General features: G+C 43.9%; 1 protein-coding gene across 1 annotated transcript in view; it reads right to left on the bottom strand.

Moving 5' to 3' along the window:
- The window catches only part of LOC104081659 (chondroitin sulfate synthase 1-like), a 73109-nt gene extending 46219 nt beyond the window's left edge, over positions 1-26890 (bottom strand). Inside the window, exons 1-3 of the mRNA XM_009584495.1 lie at positions 26759-26890; positions 24894-25054; positions 21036-21531 (exon numbers count right to left, since the gene is read on the bottom strand). Of these exons, the coding sequence (XP_009582790.1) occupies positions 21036-21531; positions 24894-25054; positions 26759-26890 (789 nt within the window). The remainder of the gene's footprint in view (positions 1-21035; positions 21532-24893; positions 25055-26758) is intronic.
- Between the last annotated feature and the right edge of the window lie 323 nt (positions 26891-27213).

Genomic DNA, 27213 nt, shown 5'->3' with positions numbered 1-27213 from the left:
GGATGGTATTTCAGAAATTTGTGCATAGAATTAATGCATACTTACAACTCAGGCATTTTAGATCTCAATTTACATGACAACGTGCACAAGACAACTGTTAATTTCTTCAATTGTGTAAGTACCAAACCAGTCAGTTGTACAGAATGACTGCATGAACCACAGCTGTGTTTTCATTTATACCTGCCTTATAACACCTGATACACTTAAAAAACAACAATGCTCAGAACTGATTACATTTATATTGGTTCTGCTAAATTGCTATATAAATAATGGAAAAATGATCAATAGTCTGCAGTTCTCAGAGTATTAACATTTACTGAAAAACAAATGCAAAAATAATTAAAATTGAGTAGAAGAACTAGAAGAGTTGCAGTTGGAGCCAGTTCATCCAGCAAAAAAGGATTTTCAAAGGATAGGTCCAATACAATGCTGATACAAATCAGAGTTGCTTGTACTTCACAAAATACTTCCTGCACTATGGAAATAAGGTTCTTCAGTCATTATTTGCATGTCTGAATTAACGCATGGCAAACGATGCAGAAAAACTCAATGTCTTTATCTAGGGGTTGCAAGAAACTATTTCTTCAAGTTACAGTTGTCTTGGAGACTTTGACTTTATATGTGGATTTTATAAACAACGACATTTATTAATGTATGGAATACCATCAGTGCTTTTATCTATGTAAGAACATTCTCACATCCGTAATTTCTCATTTCTTTCCCCCACATAATTTAAACTCCGAACATCAAATCTAGTATCCCTACACTGCCACGACAGTGCTAATCTTCCCCTTGCCAATGGAGACAGCAAGCAAAACAGGTAACTCTACCTGTAATAAAATTGATTCTCCTACTTCTCCAAACACAAAATTTGCTTCCTAAGTTCCATTTCTTCCCAAGTCACAGTATATGCAAGACCTTACTGACATCTCCTACCACAGCAGATCTTACACAGTTAATAAAAATCAAACATTTTACAGCTTGACACCCTACCCCCCTTATTTATAAAGGGCTTTATGCATTTCAAAGGGGGATTCCCAGCTAGATAATGGAAGAGTCATTACTGGAGCCTACTCCTGCAAAAGCCCAAGACACTGAGCTTTAATGTCATGCCAATCTTATGTACAGAACAGCTATTTTGGGTAATTACAGAAGTTGTAATAATGCCTTTGGAGTCCCATGAAGTTGAGCTCACTGTAACTAAGACATCTAGTCTTGCAGGCAGAAGCTTTTTCAAAAGAGACTCAATTTGTTTTAATAAAATACTGAACAAAAACATCCTTTAGACCTTACTATTTTCTTGTAGTACTTGTATGTAGTCACATACAAGTCACATACAATCACATTTCTAAGCCTAATCTTTAGCTGATGTAGATCAGCATAACCTTGCTACCTGACCAAGTTACACCCATTTACATCAGAGGAAAATTCAACCTTATGCCAGGTCTTATTTAGAAGCAACTCTTGTAACTCATCTGTATTACACTTTTAGTACAAATAAATTTAAAAAAACCACATCTTAAATGTTATCTGATACAGCGCTTGCTGTTTTGAGCTGAGCTCTCTATTATACCAGAATTTCCTATTGTGTATACATTAAAGACAGTTCAATCCAAATTGATTGAGGTATATATTCTGTAGAAAGTGCAAGAGAAACCTTTGTAAGTATGAGGCTGTTTTTATACAAGGAACCAGAACGCAAAACCTGCAGCTCTCTTGCTGCAGGACAGGTGAAGGACGAAGGCCTTGGTACAGTCCGTGAGCACCAAGGCTACAAGAAGTGGATCAGAGCTTTTCCTCACGCTCGTTCATGTACTAACTCACGGAATACGTCTTAACTCTCCAAACCTATAGAGAGGTTGTGGACCACATTTTTAGTTTCTGAAAAGCAGCACAAGGACCTGCACATCTCCGTCCACGGGTGTCCCTGTGCATGTATTTTGTGTTGGTACGTGAATTTTCAGGTGTTCACTCAAAAGCCCAGAGGCTTCACCCTTACAGCCAGTTAGTGCATTCCAGAGATGAGAAGACTTTGCTCCCTTCTTGGGAGGGAACGGTCTGTTCTTCGAGAAGGCAAAATGCAGTGAAAGCCAGCAAGAAATCAAAAAAAGTATGATAAAATACTAAAAGCTTGTTAGCTACTGTGCACCTCAGTTTTCACCGATGTCTTTAGATGTTTTTAGTGCAGCCTCCATGTTTTCAAGTCCCTTCCGTTAAGCGGGCATGATTAATTCCCCTTCAGTTTTCCAAGCCTGCTTCTGCTTAGAAGCCAATTTAGCAATTAAATTAATCGTCAAATATTTCTTGCCAGAGAATAAAAACGAAGTTTCACCTCGTCTGGGCAAAACGCAATTCCCAAAGGATTTGAGAAGTTAATGAGCGGAACAGTTATAAAAAAATGTAAAAACTGGCAAATCAGCCAAGAAAGAGACAGGAAGTGACAGATTTAAGAAAATACCTCTAAAGTAGAGGAAATGAGTCGTCCTTTAAGAAGAAATCATACATATAAAGCACATAAAACAGAGTATTCTTTGTAGACTTGACTGAAGAAGGAAAGAAGAAAAAAGATTAAAAAAAAGACACATCCTGACTAGCATAAAAAGCAAGACAGCTTCAGTGGTTAGCCTCATCTAGTTAAGATGGAAATTTCAACAATTTTAAAAGCAGTGGCCAAAACCTATCTGTAAAAGAAAAAAGGAGGAAAAAAAAAGAGGAAAAAAAGCAACTAACTCCACGGAGAGGAGAGGTGTGGCCAGTAAATGGACACACAGCTGCTCACATTAAGCAAAGGGTGCGATGCTGCATGGTGCCTACTCCGTGCACTGCAGGCAAAGTCCTAACGGTGATACTCCTGAATGGATAAAAGGAATTTTTTTTAAAAAATACAATATGCATAGGCTCCTCCTGGGAAAGATGTGCTGAGAAAAGCCTTGTGTTGAGTTTCTACTCAAGTTCTCCTTGACTGAGAAGCTTCTTCAGCGAGTTACAAACCGAAGGCCTTTGTCGTAGCAAAGGGGTACGATGCACAACTTGAGGAGTACATAAAGATACACCTTTATCACAGGCATGACAGGCAGTCCCCAAACTCACAACAGCAAGAATTGCCTGGTTGCGCCCACTGAGCTCATGGATACCCCACGCACCAGGTACGGGAAGGGACTGCCAGCAATGCTGAGGAAGGCATTAAGGGCTTTGTTAAGTGACACTGACATTCGAAAAAGGAAGCTCAAGCTAAGTACAGCCTTGCTTATGTGAATTTAAGTCTTCCTTAAACACTTTTTTTTAAAGCTAGTTGCTATAATGCAGGAAATGTCATGTATAAAAGAGCTTTATCTGAGTGCAAACACCTTACAGAGCAAGTTTAACCTCTGAGATTGTGTGTTCACCCCTATGAAAGAACATTCATTGTCCAGACATGTTCAGCAAGGTTTTGTGGGGAGGGGGGAGGAAATGCAAGAGAAAAAAAATCTTCACTCTATTTTACAACTGCAAAAGGCATTTCTAAGACATTTCTGTATAGCTACAATGTTCTCTTTCGTTATAATGTTATCTCATTAAATATAAATTTACCTGGACCTGATTCTTTACTTTTGGAATGATTTAAGACGTCTTTCACTAGGTAGAGAAATTAGACCAATTAATAAACGTGAAAGCCTTTTGCCACAAGGATTTCCCCTGAAAGGGCTTTAACAGCAAATTTAGCACTAAACTGCTTCAAGCAAGCTCACCGCCTGGTCTTCTCTGCCTATAAAGGCAGCAGCAGTTACCCTGAGTAACAAGCCTGCTACTGTAATACATCACCCATCACAGCCTAACTGGCATGGTAAAATGTTTGCTCGTGAGGGGATTGTGCGGCCAGTCCAAACAAAGACCACTTCATCTTGCATTTCCTAGAAATCTTTTTTAAAAAAAAAAAAAAAAAAGAAAAAAGAAAAAAGCTCACATCCTGAGCTGTGCCTATGGAAAGCGCTGGAAAGCCTGAGCCACTCCCCAGCCTTCGCTCTTCCCCCACAAAGCGGAAAGCTGCCTGCCTCCCCTTCCATACTTTCATACAACCGCTCTGTTGCAGCCATCCCCTATCTATTTCATTCAGTTATAAATGAAATAATATTATAATCACTTGGGGTTTTATTACTGTTACCTGGAGACATTGCCAGCAGTTTTCTCCAGCAGCTTGCTGAGTGGATGAGATTCGCAGCAAACCTAAATCAATCAAACCAGCAAGGTCATCTTTATTGCAGAGCAAGAAATAAAGCCTGGATCGGCCTCCCTCACACGTTATTTCGCCCCTTGCCCTCCTCACTTCTCCGCTCCTCCCGATGGCTCCAGTTCCTGAGAACTCCCAGGGAGAAAATGTAGGAGAACCGCTGGGAGAGCATCTCCCCACTGCCGACTGTGGTGCACCTTCTCCCTTCAGGGAGCAGAGGTGCATCTCTCTCTCTCTCTCTCTCTATTTGTATCTATCTCTATTTCTCACATGCACATGTACAAATCCCTAATCGTTTCATCATTTCCCCACAAATAGAAGACAGAAACAAATAGAGTGATCTATCATCTCTCCAAACTATTATTCTGTTAAATTTGCTGTGGTTTGGGCAAGCGGGGATTTACCCACCAGATGAAGCCCTGTGCAGTGGTAGCTCTGTTTTGAAATGTACAATCCACAGCTGAGCATGCCCCAGCGCTCCCTCTATGCCCTTATGTTTTAATTTCCTTTCAGATCTTATGAATTTCCTACTTCCACTGACATTACACGGCAATGAGTTTCCCAGGCTATCCTGGCATGAAAAGCAGACCTCTCAGCCTTGATCTCCAACCGAAGTGCCAGGGGGGCAGGAGAGAAGGTGTGTTTGGCCACCCGACATGGATCCTTCCTCTTGCCCTTTCGGAAGGCCAGTGTGATATTTGCCGTACCTGACACCCGGGAGGTTTGCCATCCCAGCCTGGTTAACCACTACATTTGAGTACCCACTCTCAAAGAGTAAAGGACAACTGCCAAAAGCTGGTAACTTACAGCAAAGGCATTGGACAGAAGGTGCCAGCCTTCCCAATGCACCTTGTGCAAGTACCTTTCAAGAGCCACAGGCTAGCTTATCCCCAACCCCAGAGAGCCTGCTGGCCTGCCTCCTTCTGTGGCTGGGGCTTCTAGGCTCACCCCCAGCAGAGCTCCTACAGGGAACCCACCCTTGGCCCCATGAAGAACCAAGATGGCCACTCCACAGGAGCATGCACAGGAGGTGCCAAGGCAAATGGGGCAGACAAGAGCTAAGGGGGAAGCAGCCAGCTTGACCAAGAGGGCAGCCAGGAAGCTCTCCTAAAGCACTGGCAAGGAGTTCTCTCTTTACCAACTTGCTTGTCTAAATTGAATTCGGTTTAACTTAAAACATCATTACAAATATCTGCATCTATTCTTGCTCACTTAATGCCACCCACAGTACTATGTGGTATCCTGCCCTTTAATGCGCCTCTCTTAAATCTCTTGGCACGTGAGCTTTCCAAAGCAAAGGCTGCAGCACACAGCCCTCTGCACTTTCTGCACAACATGCAGACTCCCAGCAGGGATGCAGCAACCCTTACTGGATTACAGACTCCACATCGCAGCAGGTCAGACACAGAAGGAACTTGGTCCACGCTGTCAGTCTGTCACCTTCAGCCCAGGACCACTCTCAGGGAATGAAAAAGAACCCAAATTGGATTATACATATAACCACAGCACCACGGGCCAACACGGATACTGCCCTAAGAGGATATGGCGCCAGCAACTCCTCCGGCAGGATGGGCTCAAATCCACCCGGCAACTGGATCTAAGAAGAATGGACAATCCCATGGTTTGTTTGAAATGTTATAGAAGACACAGGTTGAATGTTAATCAGAAAGAAAAAAGTACTGATCATCAACATATCAATGGGCTCAGTTTAGCTTTCAGTGCTCATTATTGTCTGGTGTGAGATGCAGGACTGAGTCTGTACGGATATTTCCAAGTTTCAAAGTTATAGCTATGGTTTTATTCCCAAAGGCTGATGTAGAAAGAACTGCAGCAACTCTAAAGAACACTTGAGGATTTAAAAATAAAAAAACCCCTCACAACAGCATCATCCAAGTGACAGTGCTCAGGACAGGGTTTGGAATATTTTACAGTGATTTTGTTATATTCCAGCACACACAAGGATGTGAACATTTACTTTAGCTAACCACAGAGTGCCTGAGCACGCATGGTTACATGAAAAGGCATGCCTTCCAACGCAATGTGTGGCAATTGGGGGAGCCTAACCAGAATGTTAAGAGATAGCCATAATGTTACTATTATTTACCATCAAGGCACCACAGGAACCACTGCAGCTCCTTTCTTCTGCATATAATCATCATACTGATAAAACTGGCAGCAACCCCAAACTGGACATGGCTTTTTTGTCCCACCACACAAAGAGAGGCAGACACAAAGACAACCAGTGACGTTATATTGGCTACCAAAGAAAACAAAATCCAAGCCACTGTTCCTCATTGCACACACTCTGCTTGGACAGGAAGAAAACATACTCTAAGAAGTCACTTTCAAACCTCGTTTTTGGAAGAAGAGTTGACTGTTTTGCATGGTAACTAAGGCATGAAATTATACCAGCTACAATGCAGGCTGCTCAGTGTTTTTTTTATGTTGGCCATCAGTCAGGTGCGTGAGTGTTCCCACTTAGATTTAACTTGGATGCCATGCCAGAACACGTCCCATCGGCATCACGCTTGTCACTTTAGTGCAGGATGGTTTTGCTGGCATGCCAAAGCAGCTGAGTCTCAGAGTGCATTGCTTTCTTGGCAGGTATTCCCCCTTGCCTAGGGGAGACAGACAGAGGGGAGTCCTACATCTAGAAAAAATAAGATTATTGTAGCCCATCAGATATGATTTCCAGCTTTAAGGGTTAGAGCTGTGTCACAGCGAGAGCCAGGGAAAACAGCAGGTTGTTCCTTAGCTTGCACCTTGTAACATTTTACTGTTTACTTGCACTTATTTTAGACCAATTTCCTTTCTGAAAGCATATCCCAGTTGTTCCCTGCCCACCCTCACCACATGCCCAGCTCTCATACTCTCATTAGAGAAACTGCCTGCAACTAAGGTTAAGCACGTTTAAGGTTCACATTGTCCTTACACTCCTTAAGGAGACAGTTTCTTCAGCAACTGCAAGTGACTGCTTCTCCTGCACCCTCCAGCACTTCCAACTTCAACTTCTGTAACTGTCCTGACCCTCTGCAGAGGTGAGCACCTGTAAAACACCTCCCTGATTTACACAGGCAGCCAGACTCTCCCTCGTGGCGAGAAACTGGTTCACTTTGAGCAGCAGTTACAAAAGGAGCAACATCTGCTCTGTAACCGCTCAGCAGAGCGTTGCACAAGAGTAGTTACTTTAGCCAGCCTGATATTGCAAATGCCAAAGGAATTTGGTTCCCTCGTATCTCTACTCACGGGACCTCTGTTTAGAATATTTGAAATTACTGGGAGTCCACCACACTAATAAGAACCCCCTGGGTTTCATTCCGGCTCTCTTGTTTTCATCACCTTTCACCTTCAGGAGGTTGTTTCCCATTTGCTCCCTGGTGCCAGCAAAGAGTCTCATCTGCACCCCCTGCACACTTGGCTCCCCCCAGCTTTATTAAGAAATCATCTTCAATGAGTGCTCTGGGCTGCGGTTCAGAAAGGCTGATGGAGTACCGCAGGTTAGTCTCTTCAGGGCTCTTCGCTTCCAGCTCAATTCGTTCACTCTTTGATGCCCTCTCGGAGCTGAAACAGGTAATTTTTGCAATTTCTACTCTTCTGCACCTAACTGGTGGGGAGGGGACATCTCCTGAGCCCGCTCTCGGAAAAGGCCCATTCTGGCAGAAAATTCGGTTCTCTCTCTCCCTCCTGAAAACAAGTCTGCTCCTGCCTCACCTCACTTCAGCCCTGACGGTGGAATTTTAATTGAAGTGACTGGTGAAAGAGGGGCGGAAAGGTGTGGTTTGGCTGCAGGACACAGAGTCAGGACCTCTTACACTCTACACCTTGCCCTGACGGTACCTCCTCCCGTGCCCTGGGGATAACCCCATGCCATGCGGGGAGAGCTGTGGAAGGAGCATGGGAAAGGTTTGCAAAGTGCTTTGATGCTGAAGCACAAAATTCTAGACCCAAGGTAACAGTTCCCTCAATGTACTGGGAAATCAGGTTCCTCCAAGTTTCCCTGTGAGCAAGGTCAAAACCACACTTACTCAAGCTTGCTCGAGAATGACAGCCAGTCTAAAATTAAGTTGAAAAGTAACTTCTCACCCTCTTGTGAAAGACGCCACAAAAAGCCTAAATGCATCTTCAAAGCCTAAACAGATCTTCAACGAGAAATACTCCCCAGAGAGGAGAGCAAGTACAGGCACATGTTCACAAGCCGGAGCTGGGTGCTGACGCCAGGGCCTGGGCAGGGCAGAGCTGCTGCTCTCGAGGGACAGGGACTCGGTGGTGGAACATACCATGGACCTGCCCCAAGTCACCTTTTGCCACACTCAACGACCAGATTTCAATATTTATCCACACTAATGGAGCAGAAGAGAACATCAACGTCAAAGCAAAAGAGCTTAACGTGAAACGGGGCACATCCCTCTTGTGCTCTTCCTTTATCCCATGAGACCTATCTCATGGTAATTCAATGAAAAGTTGTTTTTCCACCCAAGCTTTACTTTGAGTCAAGAAGCCAGCAGTGACAGCATCAGAATGCTATTTGGGAATGGAACTGAAGAGCTGTCAGATAGCTTTGTGGGGTTAAAAAAACCAACATAGAAAACCAAACAGAGGAGCCAGGAGATGGCAAAAGATGTCTGAAAGCCAAAGGAGATAAACATCAGAGATTCTGAACTCACCAGGACTTTGTCAGCTTACAGAGCCTCCTCTCACTCCCTCCCCTACATTTCAAAAGATGAGTGTGCATTTCTGGGCAGGACTGGTTTCAGCAAAGTCTCTTTGTGAAATGAGCATGAGCACATGAGCAGGAGCAAAAAATATCAGGGGAGGGGGGGAGAAGATGGGGAAATTAATCCAGAGGCTGCAATAAAGTTCAAAAACTTTAGGAAGTCAGGGTTTTTTTCAAGTTGTTAAGTGCCCTGTGAAGGACAGGGGTCCCTCTGCGCTGGTGCACACACCGTCTTTCAAGCCAGGTCTGTCTCTGGAGCAAAAATTCAACACACTTTTCCCCAGAGAGAGTTCTATTGTCCTGCAGTCACATTGCCAAATTCAGACATTTATTTCAAAGTGTAAAGCAGAAGGATTCCAGTCCTGCTTTTAAAGGGAAAATCTCCAGGCTACCGCTCCATCACATAACTTAACTTTGTTCAGGGCAGGACACAGCACAGCTCTCTATCCTCAAAAGGAAAGGGAGGCAACATATAAACAATATATCACTGTACATCACAGCCTCAGAGCCTGCATACCTCAAACAGTAACCAGTGCTAACAGTCTGAGGCACCTCGGCAGATGTATAGCCAAGCAGCTATAAAAGAGCCTTTGTGCTGGCTGAACAGAAACAAGGCATTTTCTGTAAGGGAGACAGCCCTGACCACCTAGCAGAATAAACGGGGTTACACATTTCACACTTCCTCTGCACCAGGAACTGCGAGGGCAGATGGCACAAAGCAGACGCCGTGGGCTGGAGAAATGACCTGTTCGCTTCTGTGGAGCCACACCAGGGATCTGGAGGAGCCACATTACAACCAGAAGGAAGATGAATTGCCCTCACCTTCCATCTTCCTTGCTTGCAGTTCCCGTGTCAGAACTGCACCGCTTGATATAAATTTGAGCAGACCTTGCAATTTGGCAGAGACTTCCCCCTGTGGTAGTGTCCATGCAAAAGATCATCACAAGTACTTCTGATTCACTGTCCAAACCTTCAGACAAAGGCTTTTCATCCTAATGCTTAGGCACCCACCTTTTATTTTATAAATTTTGAAATATCCTTTTCACCTTCACCCTAGTTTCCAGTTCTGAAATTAGGCTAATTCTTTAAGGCTGCAGGAGCTATGGTGTTATTTTTGGCCTAGAAGAGATAAGAAACCACGTGGACAGTTTCTCCTCAGTACAAGCAACACGCATTGGCAAACCTCAGGATTCGGCCAAACACATTATTCCACAGGATCAGAGGAGGCTTCCAGTTGGGCCCAGTAAAATGCAGCAAAAAGGCAAAGTGCAACTGCAAAAGGCTCTCACAGCAAGTACGCCACACATGTCAACTCTAAGGAGTCGGAGAGGGAAAAAGAAGATGATTTGAAAAAGTTGAAGAAAAACTGCTCTATCCAAAACCTGGAAAAGCCATAGCTCGCAAACATTCCCAGGGAAGCAAAAGCCTTGCTGCTTTGTGAAGATTAGATCTGCTACTGTCTCTCAGTTGTTGGTTGTGGGGGTTATTTTTAAATAAAGTTGCCATTGGCCAAAGACATTAGGAAGTGTCTTCAATAGGAGAAGGATATAAAACCAAGTATGTCAGTTAAGTAATCTGTGATAAGGTTAAACAAACAATGTTAGGTAAGGTAAGGGTAAGGTTTCTTGACAAATCATCTGTGATAAGGTTAAGCAAATTTCTCTTTTGTTCAGGACAGCAAAGATACCATGCAAGGGAAGAATATTTTTGCTGACGTGGACAACAAACATGAGAGGTGTACGTTCTGGAGTCACTCTAGTTGGACAAGATTGTTTTTAGTGAAGCATCTGGTCTGAAGGCTGTATGAAACCATTAAATAAATGGGGTCAGGCACTTAACCCACTCTACCCATACGCTGAGGGGGACTGTAGGAAAAGAGATTTATAAAAACCTCAGACCTAAGATACAGACAGTTCCCCATCAAGTATTCATGCAGAATTACACATAATATTAATTCTCAGTACCCACTTACTACGAACTTCCTTCGTCCTTACTGAGGACAAAGAACATTGCTCTTGCGCAGAGATGCTGAGGATTGAGTTCTGCTATCCCTTGGGCAAATGTTTTCTCTCACTGTAAGACAGTAACACATATTAAAAAGTATGGTTACAAAGGATTAAGGCAGCTCAGTTAATGCAAACTAGCACTCTCTCCTGCATTCCTCACTAATACAGTGGTGACATAACCAGCCAAAACATGTAGCTTTAATTCAAATAAGGTTTAAAGAAGTTACTGCCAAGTAATTACACCCATTGAAGGCCTATGAGCAGAAGAACCTTCATTAATACCCTCCTGCTACTCTCAGAGCACTTTTCTAATCAGTTGCACCAATCTGAAGTGGCAACCATGAACAAGAGCAGGCAACAAGTTTTCATGAACAAACTTGTGCTTGCCTTTCAGAAAGCACACCGACACAAGGTCTGAGCACGGCCAAGAGGACAGTGGGCAAGGAAGCAGCATCCAAACGCCGGCTGCCTACTCAGAGTGGCTGGGGCAAGCCGAACGTAGGTGAGTTTTCTGGTAAGGTGCTTCTCTCTTTATTGCAGCAGGAAGAAGGTGACAGTAGCACTTCTGGAACTGCAAGCAGCTTTCTACTACCCTTTTTCTGCTTTCTAATGAACTGCTGGCTGAGTCCAAACTATGGGTTCCCATTTATTTCATTGCTAATCCTAGCCTCTGTCTAAGAACCTGTACTTAATCCACAAAGAGTGCCGGATGCTTCTGAAGACTGCTTCCAAGAACAAAAATATAGCACTCAGCTGGAGCTCCCTAAAGCCATTCAGTAGGAGGGATTAAACCCAGAGACTTGGATGGAGCTTAGATCCAGTGGGCATGACCCTACCTGTGCTCTCTTCATTACACAAGAGCATGTCGTGCCTTTTCCTAAACCTCTTTCTAAGCTAATAACTCTGAAGCACTGACTCTAGGAGCCTCATCTCACAGCTCTGCATAAACATTCAGGGCTCCCATCCTGTACCGACTTGTGATCTCAGCTATAAACCAAAACAGATGCTAAATGAAGCAGTTTGCTCTACCCTACCAATGTTCCCAGGACATCAGACCACCAAGCACAGAAGCTGATCGCTGGAGCTTCATCTATGCTGCAGCCCTGAGAGCAAGCCCCTGCCTGCAGCACAGGTAAAACAGCACTACGCAGACTGCAAAGCTTGCCATGAAGCAGAAAAACTGCTGGGGTGCTTACTCATAGAAAGGAAAGCTTGCTGTAGTGGCTTTCCTCTTATCAAGCAATACTCCACATCAGGGTACAACACTGCAGTGTGGACAAAGTACAAATGGATAAATAGATATTTCAAATTCAAAGAGTCTTAAAAACCACTTTGGGTCTCTAGTAGAATTTAAATTACATGCAGGCTTTGACTCTTTTACTGAAGTCACCATTACCACACAAGCTGCAAGTAACTGGCATGAAGTTCAATTGGTTCTCAAGAATCCCACTGATAAAAAAAAAAAAAAAAAAAAAAAAAAAATCAGTCAAAACTTTTACTTTTGCTTCATTATTGTAATAGTATTTTTAACTTGCTCAAAACACATCTGAAAGAACCACCGACAACTAACTTGCTTTCACTGAGGACACCAGCAGAAATTCACTTTTATGTAAGAAACTAACCTGAGATAACCGGAATTCAACTTTCAGTTCTGCAAGGACCCCCAAATACACTTTCAGCTGAAACGTCAGGATTTAAGAAAACAAAACCAGTTAGTTCCCCAAACCCTTCCAATTATGTTCCCAACTTCTTTGTGACACATAAAGGTCATTTTGGTCTAGGCATGCAGGAAGATAATCCCCACCCTTCAGGCAATCAGGATTTCTGGCAAGATCTTAAGAGGTCTCCAGCTGATAACCATGAAAGTTCACACCGCCAGGAGTCCAGATAAGCTTTTAACACAGGAAATTAGTGCTAAAATGTTTTAAGCATTTTAAGGATCAATTAAAGATGGTGCAACAGTCCAGCAAAGTAGAACTAAGTTCTCTGCTCCAAATTAGATGGTTTTAGAACACAAAACAGCAGCAGCAGCTCTTCAGCCAGGAGATGTCTACAGGAAATGAGGTTAGACAAATCCCGTACAATTAATCCTCTGTGCAGTCAGATTACATACTCACGCCATCCGCAGAGCCATCAGACAACAGCGCAGAGCCCCGATTTAAACTTCTACCTGCCTGCTGCAAGGACTGGGCATTGCAGGTTGTCATCTTGCATCTTTCCTGTTCATCCACGAACCAATGGTTGTCCCACCACAGCCCAAAAAGCCAAGCTCCTCACTGACATACGTTAAATGCACTTGGGTACAATGCACTGCAAGACTCAATATAAGCAGTTCTCAGTAGTCACTGCAGCTGCAAGCTATAAAAAAAGAAATATGGCAGCACATTGAATGTCATCTTTTGCCTTGTCAGCACCAGGAGACTACGCAGGCCAGTGAGGACAGTAACTTCAGGAGTAGACAACTGGGAAGCACAAGAGGAATTGGCAGTTCCTGGGCTGAGATGAGGAGTCACCTGGTGTTAACAGCTCTTTTCAACAGTATCTCCCAGCACCAGACCAGTGACTGCAAACATGGTGAACTGGCAAAATATAATGGTACAGATCACAAATGCATCCTCAGAGACTGCCCTAGTACGCTGGCAGCCCAGAGAGCACAGGGAAATGTTCACAGAGCAGCCAGTTCAGTGCTGCGGCAAGGCAGCCTTAGCCCGCTATGTACTATCTTCTCCAAAATAATTAAGAAAAGCCTTCAAAGAAGGTTAGTGCTCCACACCGATACGGCTGGCTATAACCACTGTCTAATGCAACTATGGATAATTACCTGTGTTCATTCACTCAGAGTTCAAAAGAAAATGCTGTTTTATATTAAATTGTTTTTATAAAAAGTAAAAATAGATATTACATCAAAACCCATCATATCCATCCATTTAAAAGATCCACCTTTTGTTTCTTCTGTGTAATAATTCAATTGTAATAATTCAATTCAAAATCATTCAAAATCATTCAATTAAAAAAATCCAATTGTTTCTCAAAACACCATACTCCAAGTATAATACAGCTAACACTGAAAGCATTTGAGCTGAATGTGTTTCTACCATCCCTTCAGTGACCTCAGCTAGTTTATATTAAGCCCCTTCCCCACATCAGCACTTCATTTCTATTTCCCATCACCAAACAAGTCTGGCTTTTCTCTCCCATGCCTCCAGGCTCTGACACCTCCATGCTGCTGGCGCTTTAAGCTGCTCACAGAACTTGGCTCTAATAGATTGAGGGAAGAAAAGCAAATATTCTCTCCAAATTTACACAATTAACACCCCCCAACCGCCTCAAACATGCAGGTCACAGTTACCCTCTTCATATAGATCAGCTAAAAACTTCCATACTGAGAGCCCCAGCTGAAGACACTTCATGTCCACTTCAGCTGAGAAAAGACAATTTTGTTTTTTGGTTTTTTTTTTACTGTCTAGTCACATGGGGCATTTCACAGAGATTCTGCTTATACAGAGGTAGCCATGAAGTGGTTTATTCTCCCACCCTCCTCTTTTATACAGAGATAAGCACTAAAGAAAATAGAAAAGGAAACTTGCCAACTCAAAGTTTGGTTAGGCATAATTGACCCATGGGAGATAACTGACTACACAGGTATTACTGGGTTTTATATTGATTAGGTTTGGAATTTAACCATGTCCTTCCAAGGTCTCCAGTCAGGTGGGATTCACCTACAAGAGGCAGTGTAGCTGTGATCACAGCACATCATTTCCACCAAGTACCGAGTCTCACAGCTCCAGCAAGCCATAAAGTAAGAATCTACCCTGCAAAAGAGAGATGGCTTTGCCATCAGTTCAGAAGAGAAAAATAAATTAGAAAGCTTCTGGTCTCAGACTTACCTCCCTCTGCCTATCCCCATTGCTGTTCAACAGAACAAACTCAAATCCTCAAGTATCTTCTGCGTGCCTTAATTAACAAACCAGGATGATGAGCTATTTTATTAGAGTTCTTTGTCCTGTCATGCAATGAAGGATTAGCCTTTCCTGACTCACCCTCAAGATAACAACTAATCCTGATGGCTCCCTAAACTCAACAGGCTGCGCAGATCCTAATTTCTAACCAAATCACTGCACTTCAAGACGACAGTAATGGGGAAGAAACAATACTTCTGTTTGCTGGATTCATGGCTGAAGTTTCCTTACAGTCTGCACAACATCATCAAAGTCCCCATTTCAGCAACGCTCAGCTTAGGCATTAGATCAAGTCATCCAGCTAACTAAGGACAGATTAACCATGTGCTCACAAAACTAGGTCAGTCTCAAACAGTCTCTACAGCCTGGAAATGCACGTATGTCTAAGCACAAGCCTTCCTCTCTTAAAATGACGGCCAGCAGAAAGTCAGAGAGATCCAGACTCAAGCGACTTGGGCACAACGCTCAGAGCTATATACAAAATGGTTCTTGATTTCTACAACAAACAAAAAAACTTTACCTACTTGACTTCAGAAGTCACTAAGAAATTACTTAGTGATGTCAAATCAGTTTTCCCTCTTTGAAATATTTGGTTCTCAAATATTTAATTATTTTCTGAAGTGAAAGAGCTAGGTCAGGACTTTGGTGCAGATCTGAGATCTGTGTCTCCTACTCCAAACCCTAACACCTTGGTTTCACAAACCCAAACTGCAGCCTTTGCTCTCTCCTTTGACCTCTCTGACCTCCTCCTCAGCAAACATTGCTACTAAAATTAGACCACAGTGGTCATACCACACTGCCTCCCCCACTGTCGTCAGACTCCCTGTCACATCAGTCACATATTTTAGTCTCACTGAGCTCCATGCATTGCCTTCCCTGCCCAGATAATGCTCTTCTCCAGTCTTACCTGTGTGTCCTCTGACAAAATACCATTCCTCGTTACCTTCATGAAGCTCAGTCTCCATCCATCCCCAGAACGGATCGCCACCCACTTTCAACTTACTCTGAAGCCAAACAGACATCTCTGAAGTGTTTCAAAGATAAAATTTAGTGCTTAAGAAAAGCTGATTTATAAACATTCACCATAAAACACTGGGCATGCTTGTATCCTGCCTCTCACATACACATATACAATTTGTATCATAGCAGTTTCTTGAATGAAGAGATGCAATGGGCTACAGACACATGGAGAGACGCAGGCATCTCTTGCTGTCAGGGTTTGCCAAGTTTCTATGCTCTGACTTCAAAAAAAAGTACGAGCTTTGAAGCTGGGACAATACGTATCTATTAGAGTGTCTGATTTCAGATGTGCTGCTGGATGCTCCAACCACAAAGACAAGTCGAGTCTTACATTTGCTGCCTGGAGTCCCAGGCAAGGGTTCACAGAGCAAGAGCGACCAAACATCACAGTCCAACCCCACTGCCCCACACAGACTGCAGTGAACCGAGGTGCTTCAGAGCACCCTGCCCAAAGCACCTCCTCACAGACCCCATCCTGCCCTGCTCCGAGGTGTACAGCTCCTGCTGCTGAAGTCGCTGCGTGTCCTACATTAGCCACCTAGAAACAGGCTGAATCTCCTTTTTTGTTCATGAAGGAAGGTTCTTTCTCAGAGAATAAAGCAAGGGAACTGAAAGTTAGTGGTTAACAGTTGCGTCTGTCCCCAGTATTTCAGTTCTGATCAATCGCTGCAAAACTTCTATTTTTTTTGACTTCTGGCTATCTTACAGAAAACCATAAACTTCAGTTTTGCCCATGGGAGAGTCCATTCCAGAAACGGTATGTTCTGGCACTGCCAATGTACTTGGCAGATATAATGTGCACTTTAAGGGCTTTCCTAACTTCAGTGAATTTCAGAGTAGCAATTATCTTCAATTACTCCAGATGAAAGACCACACAAAACGTTAATTCAAATCCCCCTTCTCCCAGAAGCCCCCCGCTATCCCTAGTCACCACTGCCCTACTTTTTCCCTTGCCAACACCCAAAAGATTGGACCTACTCTTTCTTGATGCCCACGTTTCCTGCTGTGATCACTCCCCTTGTCACAGCTTCTTTTCCATGCATATTATAAAAAAATCCTGTCTGACTTCAGGACATTGAACAGTACTTGTTGCTGGTCTGGAGGAAAGCACAGCCCCCTCCACACAGACTTCCTGCTTCTTACCTAATTTCTCCCACTACCTCAATCAGAACAGAAGGAAAACCAGACAAAACATCTGGGCATTTGCACCAGCAGTTAGAGGTAGCGTGAGATGCTCCGTTGGATCCAGCTGTTTCTGTTGCGCTGTAGGACGCAAAGCAGTCATTACCTGAAAGTAATGTGTATCAGAAGGGTTTTATTACTGAATTAGTGGGATATGTATCAGCACTGCCTTGATTTCTAGTAGCTACAAAGAGCTTGTATTAAAGTTACCAGCGCTCTTAAGATGAGGACATTAAACACAAATTAGAACAATACTCAGCAGCAGCTACAAAACAAGGCTGAAACAACACTAAGCTACAGAGCCATGGCTTCGTAATTCAGATGCATTTAAAGGAAACATTAGACTCAGAATGAAAACTGAGATCGACAATACGTTGGGATCGCTTAAATCACAAAGTAGATAGCTGAAACCCAGTCTCAGGCTGAATAGCCAAGACTGCACATGGCATCACACAGCAGTGCCTGAGAAAACAAAACCAGCATGTCTTTGTGATCCACGCAAGACGAACTAGAAGAACTATTGGCGGGAGAAGGAAGGAGACTTAAATATTTAAACTTTTTCTGAGAAAAACACCCATCAGTGTGCCAGAAGTCCGAAATACCGATACTCACTAAAAATGCAGAATCACTTCCTAGCAAGTTCAGTACAAGCCCTTTGCCCTCTTCAAGAGGAAGGACTGCACTCTGTAACGCTTCATAAACTGTCAAGCTCCCGTCTGTAAGCTTCAGAGATTTCACAGCTCCATTCTTTTCATGACTTTTTCTTCCAGTTTGCTGCGTAAAATCTGTAGCTTTGGCTGCTCCACCCTACAGAGGGTTGCTATTTGTCAAATAGCAGTAACAGCCTTGATTTTGTTTTTACAATGATGATAATCCCTGCCATAAAGAACTTATATTTTAAGAGGCACGTCTCATCTGTGACCCGCTCGACCTGTCTCAAGCAGGGGAACAGCTACAAGCCTGGTCACAGGAGCCTAAAATCTATCACAGGCTCAAACTGCTCCTGAAGCAGCAGCCTGGGTGCATCAGACAAAGCTCCCTGGAGCCCAGGGAGCTTCCGCTCTCCTCAAGCTTGCACATACTGTTGCTGCCTCTTTTCTGGGGAGAGATGAAACAGGAAGTCCAAAGAATCGTGGTGTCAATTCCTTTACTGTATTTGCTGAAAAGCTCCTGACGGCAGGAGGAGCATGAACAAATCTTTACAAGTCTTGAAACGGGCAATAACCAGTGCCACTAATAAAGTGGTCTAAGAGGCACCACAGAGAGCAGCAAGTGACAGAAACACAGGAAGGGGGGAAAAAAAGGGTTTTGAGACAGACTGCTGCGAGCAGAAAAAAACCACAGAGCCGGGCCTGGAGACGCATTTGAGCACACCACCAGAGCCAGAGCCAGAAAAGATGAGCAGCACAGTAAAGACATTGTGGGATCCTAAAATCAGAGAAAGGGGGCAGTGACAGTCATGGAGATGAGTAAAACGACTCTGGGCATAGAGCCCACCGCAAGAACAGTGCAGGGAAAAAAAACCACCCAAACTGAGTTCCTGCAGGGCTCTCCATGTCCGAGGCACTAAGAATGAAAACCATAGAGCTGGGGGTGACTGCAAAGACCCAAACTCCTTGTTCGTGCTTGAGACTTGAGACTCTCCAGAATAGGACCAGTGCAGGAAGCGAAGGAGAAGCCCGAGGTTTAGGTTTTCTGAGGCCAACGCCGTTTTGTTTGCTGAGCCTTGTGCTGTCGCTGCTTCCCTTTCGACGGGAATTGTGAAGAATGTGGTGGCTGTGCCGCAGCAGAGCAGGCACAGATAAACTTTTTGCTCTGTCAGAAGCTCACTGAAATACAACGCTTTGCAACTCACTTACAGTGGCCTGTTACTTGATGGTCACGAATGTACAAGACATGGAAAATGTCGCTTTTACACCAAGCTTTCCTAACACAGCTGTTACGACAGACAGCTGCATTATTTCACCCAGCTATTGCTTTATCTTAAATAAAATACCAGGCACATTTAATTTAGTTGTCCAGGCAATGAGAGTACCAGATCAAAAAAAGGAAAAGATGACAGGTTTTTAAATTGAAAAGCCTCAACTAAATGAGAGTGGACCTATTCCCTGCAGAAGCAGCGTGCTTTCATCACCGAAACTCTTCCCTCTCTCCAAAACAGCTGAGCCTTAACATCTCACACTCACGGGTTACTTCTGAGCATCTTACAGTTTATACACTTCACACAAACCAATTTTAAGTAATTCATGGCACTTGGGAGAATCCAGCACTATGGTTAATTTAACAGAAGCTGATCAAACAAAACTGATTTTGAGAAAAGCCCAATCTAATTCTGTCAGATCGCATTCCTAGTGCAGTTGTGTGCTATCATTAGCTATTTCAAGCCAAAATTTGATCATATTGAATTCAGGAGGTCTTTGCCAGTTTCAGTAGGACCAAAATGCTGACCTTCAGCAAGTTACCAAATGCCACATGGTACAGGCATTCACTCTAGAAGTTATTTCAACTCAGAATGTCCAGAGTAAAAATTTTATGCTGTTAAAAACTGTGGAAAAAGTTACTGACTCCTTATGAATGGCTAACCACGATGCTGGCAATATATAAACTAGTTCCAGGTCCGTAAGCAGGGAATGTGGAGAGCTACTGTTAGTCCAGAAAATCTTTATGCACAAAAGATATGAATGAATTACTGCAGCTGGAAACCTCCTTCCCCTTCCTCTGAGGCCTTCTCGTCACTGAACTGTGAATTGAAACCAAGCAACAGTTTTTGGGGGCAGAAATTCAGTGTCAAAAGTTTAACACAAGTCTTTGCCAGTGAAAGAGCGGGTCAGCAGCAGTATCTGTCGTCATCCGTGACCACAGCTTCTCTGTCACACAGGCAGAAGAATCCCCTTCTTTACCACATCTCATAAAAGGACAAAGCAATAGTTGCGTACAAGTCATAAATGTTTGTGTAAAAAGACAAACTGTTCACCCTCTCTTCTGCTCTCAACTTCTCCCTTATTTCTAAGAGAGACTCACCAGCATTTTCGCTGGTACTAGAGGAGAAACTGCAGCTTAAGCCCAGCAGGTTCAATCAGACAGTCTGTAAACACCCAGGACCCACTTCAAAGAGCCCAGCGCACCCGGGCAGGAGAAGCCCCTCTCGCCCCTGGGAGGAGCCGCCAGCACCCAGCAGGAACAGCAGCACGAAACTCTGTCACAAGCAGGCTGGGGACTCTCGTGCTTTTTTCCCCAAGATGCCCAATGCACAGCCACATCAGCGTGGGCAGACCCCGAGTTTCGGTGTAAGAGTGGTGGCTTGTCTCTGCTGACGTCAAGGACCTCAGTGGGCGTCTGCAGGATGGGGCTGCCAGCGAGTCCCCTGAGCAGCAGTGGACTTGGGCTGCGTGCAGGGTGACAGCGCCAGCCACCATGAGACATCTCTGCCATGGCTGTAGTTTGGGAAAAAACTGTCACTGTCAGGGCAAACATCTATCAACCTTGCACATTTCAACTGCAGCAGGAAACACGGTAATTGTATCATTTGTTTTCCACACTGACATCATGACATACCCAGCTAAAGAAGATAAAAGAGGCTTGGACAGTCAAGACTGCAGGGACTTGTGGACATTTTGATTTAAGCTTACTCTCTTTCTGGCTAAGTAAAAATGACTGTTACAAATGATGAATGTTACTCCCCTCACCCCAATGTGCCTAATGTCAGGCTCCATTTCCCTCCTTACTGGTGCACTTCCATATTTGTGTAGGTCTCTCCCAGGGTGAAACTTGTAGGAAACAAAGAGCGTAGAAACTGTACAGTTGGATGGTCAAGTTGCAAAGGCAGGCAAGCTCCGGAAGAACTGCTGCACAGCCGTACAACAGCAATTCCCTGCCGCCAGCCTCTCCCACCCTCTCCTCTACCTCCCCCAAAACACACACCTCATTCTCTGCGCCCTCGTCCTTACCTCGTAGGACCATACACACTGCACTCCCGCAAACCTCCGTACGCATCTTCCCACTTCCACGTCCTCGTGGATGGTGTACATCTCTCGCAGGCACTCGCCAATATGGGGCACCATTCTCCGCAGAACTTCCCGGCTCATGATCACTCCTGGTCCCCCCATGCAGAAGTTCTCGCCCGGTTCCAGCGCCAGCTTCCCCATCTCCTCCGTGGTACCAAGGCCAGTCTGCCCAAGAAAGAGGGGCTCGCTGCTGTTCAAACTCCTGAGGAAGTTCTCCAGTTTGTCCCCTTTGATGTAAACGTCGTCATCAGCTCTCATAAACCATTCGTATTTGTCCAAGTAGTGGTCATGCATGTATTTGAGCATCATGAAAGATTTCTTCTGGGGTGGGTAAGAGTCATCTACACCTGGAAGCGGCACGATGGGGATGGGAATAGAGGTGTCTGAACCCTCACTGGAGAAGAATTCAACCTTGCCAGGAATGGTTTTGGACCATGTTCTAGATAGAAAAAGACAATAAGGACTAATTAAGTATGCAAACCAAGGCAGGCAGAGAGTGCTATCAGAGACTGCTCAAAGGAACCACACCTCATCTGCTTTACAAATTTCCTTTTTAAACGCCTTGGGTTATTTTTTTTCCATGCAAACGAGGACATTCACATGGCACACAGGGCAATTAGTGTAACACAAAAAATTCTGACATGACAAGCATCTGAATATCATTCTTGCAGTTGTATCTGATAGAAAAGTAATTCAATAGTAGTTCACTAGTGGCCGGCAGGCTTTCTTAAGCACACTTCATATTGGTCTAACAGCTATTGGTCACAAGATGCAGAGTGAAGCCAAAGGGAGCCAAGATGGGCAAACAATTCACATACAACTGGATTTAATGCCTCCAAAGCTTCCCTGCAAGTTATTCAGCATCACATCCACCTCCCAATCCCCCTAAGTCCCCCAAAAGCTCAAAAGTATCCTGTGGGAAACCAACCAAACAGCAACTTCTCTAGATGCTATGTGGAGAAACAGGTAGGGCTTTGACAGAAGTAACATGCTCCTGCCTGTTTGAGACAGCCGAAGCAGCACAGAGCACGGTAGCAACACTAACCTCAAATGGGTCTCCCATGCCAGCAAAGGTGTAGTAGAAAAGTAGTCCTAAGAGATGCATGCAAAACATGTAATCCCAACAGATGACCTGCTGCTACCACAACCGGCACCTCCAGCAGCTTTTCGCACACTTCAGACCAGATTTTAATAGCGAGGAACATCACAAAAGAGGAGCCTTTTCTGTGCGAAGCAGCACAGCGACGACATCTGCTCCACACCTTCCGTGCTCCTCTCTGCCAAATCCAACCCATCTGTGTGGGCAAACTGGGTCTCTTATATTGCAGGAAGAGATGTAGGATGATTCCTCAAGGCAGACTGCAGAACACTTAACCTCCTCCAGGGAGGATTTTCAGTCACGTAACTGTTACAGCCTTGCCCTAAAAATTATGAACTTCAAGCTTTCAGTACCATTTTCTCAAATTCTACCTGGGGAAAAGCAGAGTTCACGTATCCTTCACAGAAACTCACAGAAAACTATTTTCATTGGTAAACCAACAGGTTTTGCCCCTTTTTGTATAGGGGGAGAATATTTTCTAACCATGTTTGGCAACCATGCTCAGAATATAACCTATATTCAAAGCTGAAAGTGAAAACACTCTCAAGGTAAAGGACACACTATTCCTTCAATGCATCACTGTCACTTTTACCAGATGCCTCTCAACATAAGTTTCTTGCCAAAAGCAGAGCAGATTTTAGGCAGTACAGATCATGTGAAATTTGAAATCTCCAGAATAAGCTACCATACAACATCTGAAATGTAAAAATATTTCAGAAGAATTATTCCTTAAGTTCCACTGGGAAATGCAAAGGTATTTAATTAGTACTAACTAAACATCCACTTTGACACCTTAATGGTTACACACTAATTCAGCTTAGTGTAATGAATATCTCCCAATTACTTTAAAAGCTTTGTCTTCTGGATTTCTTACTGCCACGGGTAGTGTTTCATAGGGAAAGTTTCGATCCCAGCTTCCCAGAAGAGCACAGGGCAAAGTCAATGGAAACATTCCTGTTGACTTCACAACAGAGGTGATAAGGCCTTTAATCACCAGTGATGCAATTAATGCACGGTACTACTGGTTATAAAGTCACATCCTGTTAAAGCATTGAAAACTGCCCGTTTTAAAATGAGACATGCCCATATCTTGAACTTTCACTAACTATTAAGGAAGTTCCGCTGTTTATTTTCTGACACCCACACTCCACATACAAATCATCTGGTCTTGAATGAAAAGACTACACGGTAAATTGCTCTTCCCATGTCAACTCCCAATCTAAGTTTAAAAGACTTCTTCATTAAAGGTACTTGATGCATTCAAATTTTAAACTCATAGAAAGAAAAGGCACAAGAAGCTACTGAGAAATGCAGCTTCTCATCCACTGTGACCAGCTCCCAGTGCAACTTTGGGTGGACCCAGGACACTTTCCAGACAATCACCAGGTGAAGTTATAAGCTAAAGTCTTATGGAAATTTCTGCTTATTGACTTCTTTTATTCAAAAGCAAACAATGAATTTTCAGACTTGCTCTCAATATCCTGAAAGATCTGCCTCCGTAATGATTACGAACTATAGACAATGCAGGATGTCTTCTATCACTCCAAGCTTTAGCTCCTTTCTGGACTCAACTCTTTTTTTGTTTGGTTGGTTTTTCTGTTTTACACAACTACCCCTTCTGTTGGTTCCCAGTTTAAATTTACTCCCTGCTCTCCAACCAGGTTCCCTCACCTCAGGACACCCTTCAGTATTGTCAAGATAGAGTTCCCATTCAATGAAAGTGGAATAAAATGCATCTACATCCACAAACCCTGGCAGTTTTGATTTCCAGCCCTCATATGGCATTAAACCCCTCCGCTCAAAGCCAGTCTGGCCCCGTCTTTCCTTGGATGTGGGCCATATTTAAGTTTCATACTAAAACAGGAGTAAGCCAGAGAAATATCCCTGCATACATGGGACATGCAACATTACTTCAGCCTCGGGATCTCACGCCAGCCGTGCCCCAGCACAGCTTGACTAAGTCTTTGTTCACTTCCTGCGACAATGCAATTTCTAGGATGAGACGACTCGCCCTGTCATTTGTGACTGTGGTTTTGAGCATTTGTTCAAACTCAGGCAGACGAAATACGCTCCCACATAGAAAAATTGCCTGAGCATTTGTGTCAAGGCGAGCGCTGCTTGGCAGAGGCTGAAACAATGGGAGTCACCATGTGCTGCTCCTTATGGCTAAGCCACAGCTCACTGCTCCACGCAGACCCTTTTTGGGTAGAGGATACAGAACAGTTTGCTCAGGAAACATGTTGTTGCACCCAGCCAAAGAAGCCAAACCACAGATTGTAAGATGAACTGTAAGTACATTTTTCTGACCCCAGCTACCAGCAGAACCAAGGACTGTCAAATGCAGCGATGAATTCTGATCAAAGCTACTTTTAACTTTTTTATCTGACATTGCAAAGAATCAGACCTGACTCAATCACAAGTGATTCTGCAGATTAGTGTTCTTGCCCGTCCTCTCATCTCCAGTCCAGTTTACCGTGTCTGCTCTCAGGTTATGGGCAGCAACCCGACCCCTTCAGCTCCTTCGGCACAGAGCTCTTGTCTCAACACTTTCCTACTCCCGTGGCCCCAGCAGCACCCACTTCCACCAGCTGACATTGCTTTCCTAGTCAAGGCTTCTCTAACATAAGACATGCAGATTCTATCCGCAAACGAATTGTACGTTTGATAATAAAAAAAACAAAGGAAAATATTTTTAGCAAAACCTGACACCGTCCTTCCGCCCATGAGGGCTCCCCATCACCCTCAGCTGTTTAAAGGAAATGCAGTCACATTTCTGCCACCAGACTCCGGTATCTACACCTGCAGAGACCACTTCCCCTGCGGTGATCGCTGGTGGCCTCAGCCAACTTAAGGCCTCTCGACCCTGTCCAGAGAGAAGTATCAGGTTCTGAATACAACTGATACATGTACTGAACTGGTCATTTAAAAACCCAGCAACTGAACTGCTCTGACAGACCCCAACCTTATCTCTTCCATGTAATCTGAATCTGCTCGGTTAAACAGGAGGATATGCATGAATCAGGACAGCAAGGCTCTCTATTACTTTCCCCAGGAGCAGCGCTGAAAACATGCACAACGGTGTACGACCTGGTTTCTCTCAGTGCACAGGGCACATAACTCCAACGAACTAGATGCTAGTGTTGACAAGGGAATAAAAGTGCAATTTAAACAAACACAAACATAGAAAAATTAGGTGACGCTTCCTTAGAAGAAACCTCTTAGCAGAGGACATTAGAACTGCTCCAGTATTGGTGGCTGCCAAGTCAATTTGACCATCCCTTAACTGGTTTTGCACACTGGATATCCTATGTGTACCCTAATCTGAGCAAGTCACAAGCAAACTGGGTGCAAAGATTTTGTCACAGCTGGTACAGGTATTCATGCAATACAGAAAGCTGTGTGCACAATGAGTACTAAAAAAACCCCAGTATTTGCTAAAAAGTGACCACTACTATAGTTACCAAATGTTGTCATAAGTAATTTCTTCATCTAAAAAGAAGTTTAAAAAGCATAGCTTGGAGCAGGAGGAGCACAGATCTGGAATGTTTTATCTTCAGTTTCCAGTATTTATTATTTATTTGTATTACCTTGCTTTGTTATCAGCTCTGCAGATTCAGCAGAAGCATAGTCAGCGGCGTTATGCAGACAGTGCTCCCTTTGTAAAGACCCAAACTGGAGACGATTACAAAAAACGTATTTAGTTTTTGTCTGCAGCTTGGGAACCTCCCTTAGAGGAGATCAGAGAAACCATTTAAAGTTTTGAGAAATCGTCATCTTGTATAATTATGCTGAAGAAAACCATAATTTGTGAAGAACTCAGCAAGATAACGGACCGAAAAGACCGATTTCTTGAATAGATGGTTCAGCTAAATTTCATGTTGAATTAGGTTTTGCGTAAGCCTTCTTCAGGGTCCCATCTTTGCAGCAACGCTTGCCAGAGGGGAAGCAATGAACCACAGCTTAGCCAGGAGAACTGAGCACGGAAACCAGCACGCTGCTCCTGCACGTGGTACTGCAGATGACCATCACGAGAAGTCAGAAAAACAAGCTGTTTTTTTAAATTTTCAGATAAGTTTAAAAGAGCTTGTCAGTTAAGATCTGTATTACAGAATTCAGATTTTGAGGGAGAGTTCCTTTAAATTTTTGCAGGACAGCTTGGTATCTAGCTTTAATGGAGAACCCAAGCAGCTTCCACAGCTCCTTAGAGTCCTTTGAATTAAACTCCTCCAATTTAAAGTGATGCCAGTTTTCTGTCCATGGATACCCATCCCCCTTCCTTGTGGAAACAGGGACAGAAATGGATCCATCATCCATAGCCACACCAATACTCACTGGATCAGACTAAGATCAAAGCCCAAGCGTCCCAGAGGTTTGGGCCATATGGTTATTTTGGAGGATGTAGGTGACTTTGTTTCTTCTTATCCTCCATGCATCAATGCCAGTTGCTCTCACTGCATTTATTTCACACTGTTCCTTAAACATTCTTGCAAATTTTAGGTAACTGTTTACTGCTTGGAAAGCCCAAGTATGTCATACTTCTGCTAGAGGATACAAGAACAGGACATACCGGCTTCTCACTATTGCAATACTGCAGTACGATCGGTACGTTAAGCAAAACATGTATCGTGCTGTCACGATGTTCAAAGTCAATCCACACAACCTCCTCCCGAGAGGCAAGAGTGCCCACTCCACAATCCATCGTGTTACCTCCCAAGCAACCAGAAAGGACCAAAACCGAATACCACCCAACAGCCTTGACCTAGGCTCTGAATTTAAGAGAAGCACAAAAATGTGTTTTGTATTACACTTCTGCAGCAGCTAGTGCAGGCTTGGACAGATAATACAACCTCCTTTAGACCCCAAATCCTTCTGGCTGCCTTTCACTTAAGCTTTTCCAAGCACTCAGGTATTTAGATTCCAGTGGAGTCTGTTTCTTATAAGCCACCACAAACAGTGTGGCAGCACGTTCAGAATGGAGCCTCCCGAAGGGCACCCTTCTGCCGCAGGAGCGGGACGGCTTAG

The sequence above is a fragment of the Fulmarus glacialis genome, unplaced genomic scaffold, assembly GCF_000690835.1.
Source record: "Fulmarus glacialis isolate BGI_N327 unplaced genomic scaffold, ASM69083v1 scaffold4999, whole genome shotgun sequence".
In the NCBI taxonomy this organism is placed as follows: Eukaryota; Metazoa; Chordata; class Aves; order Procellariiformes; family Procellariidae; genus Fulmarus; species Fulmarus glacialis.
The sequence above is the reverse complement of the archived record's forward strand: the minus strand, read 5'-3'. Positions and strand labels throughout refer to the sequence as shown.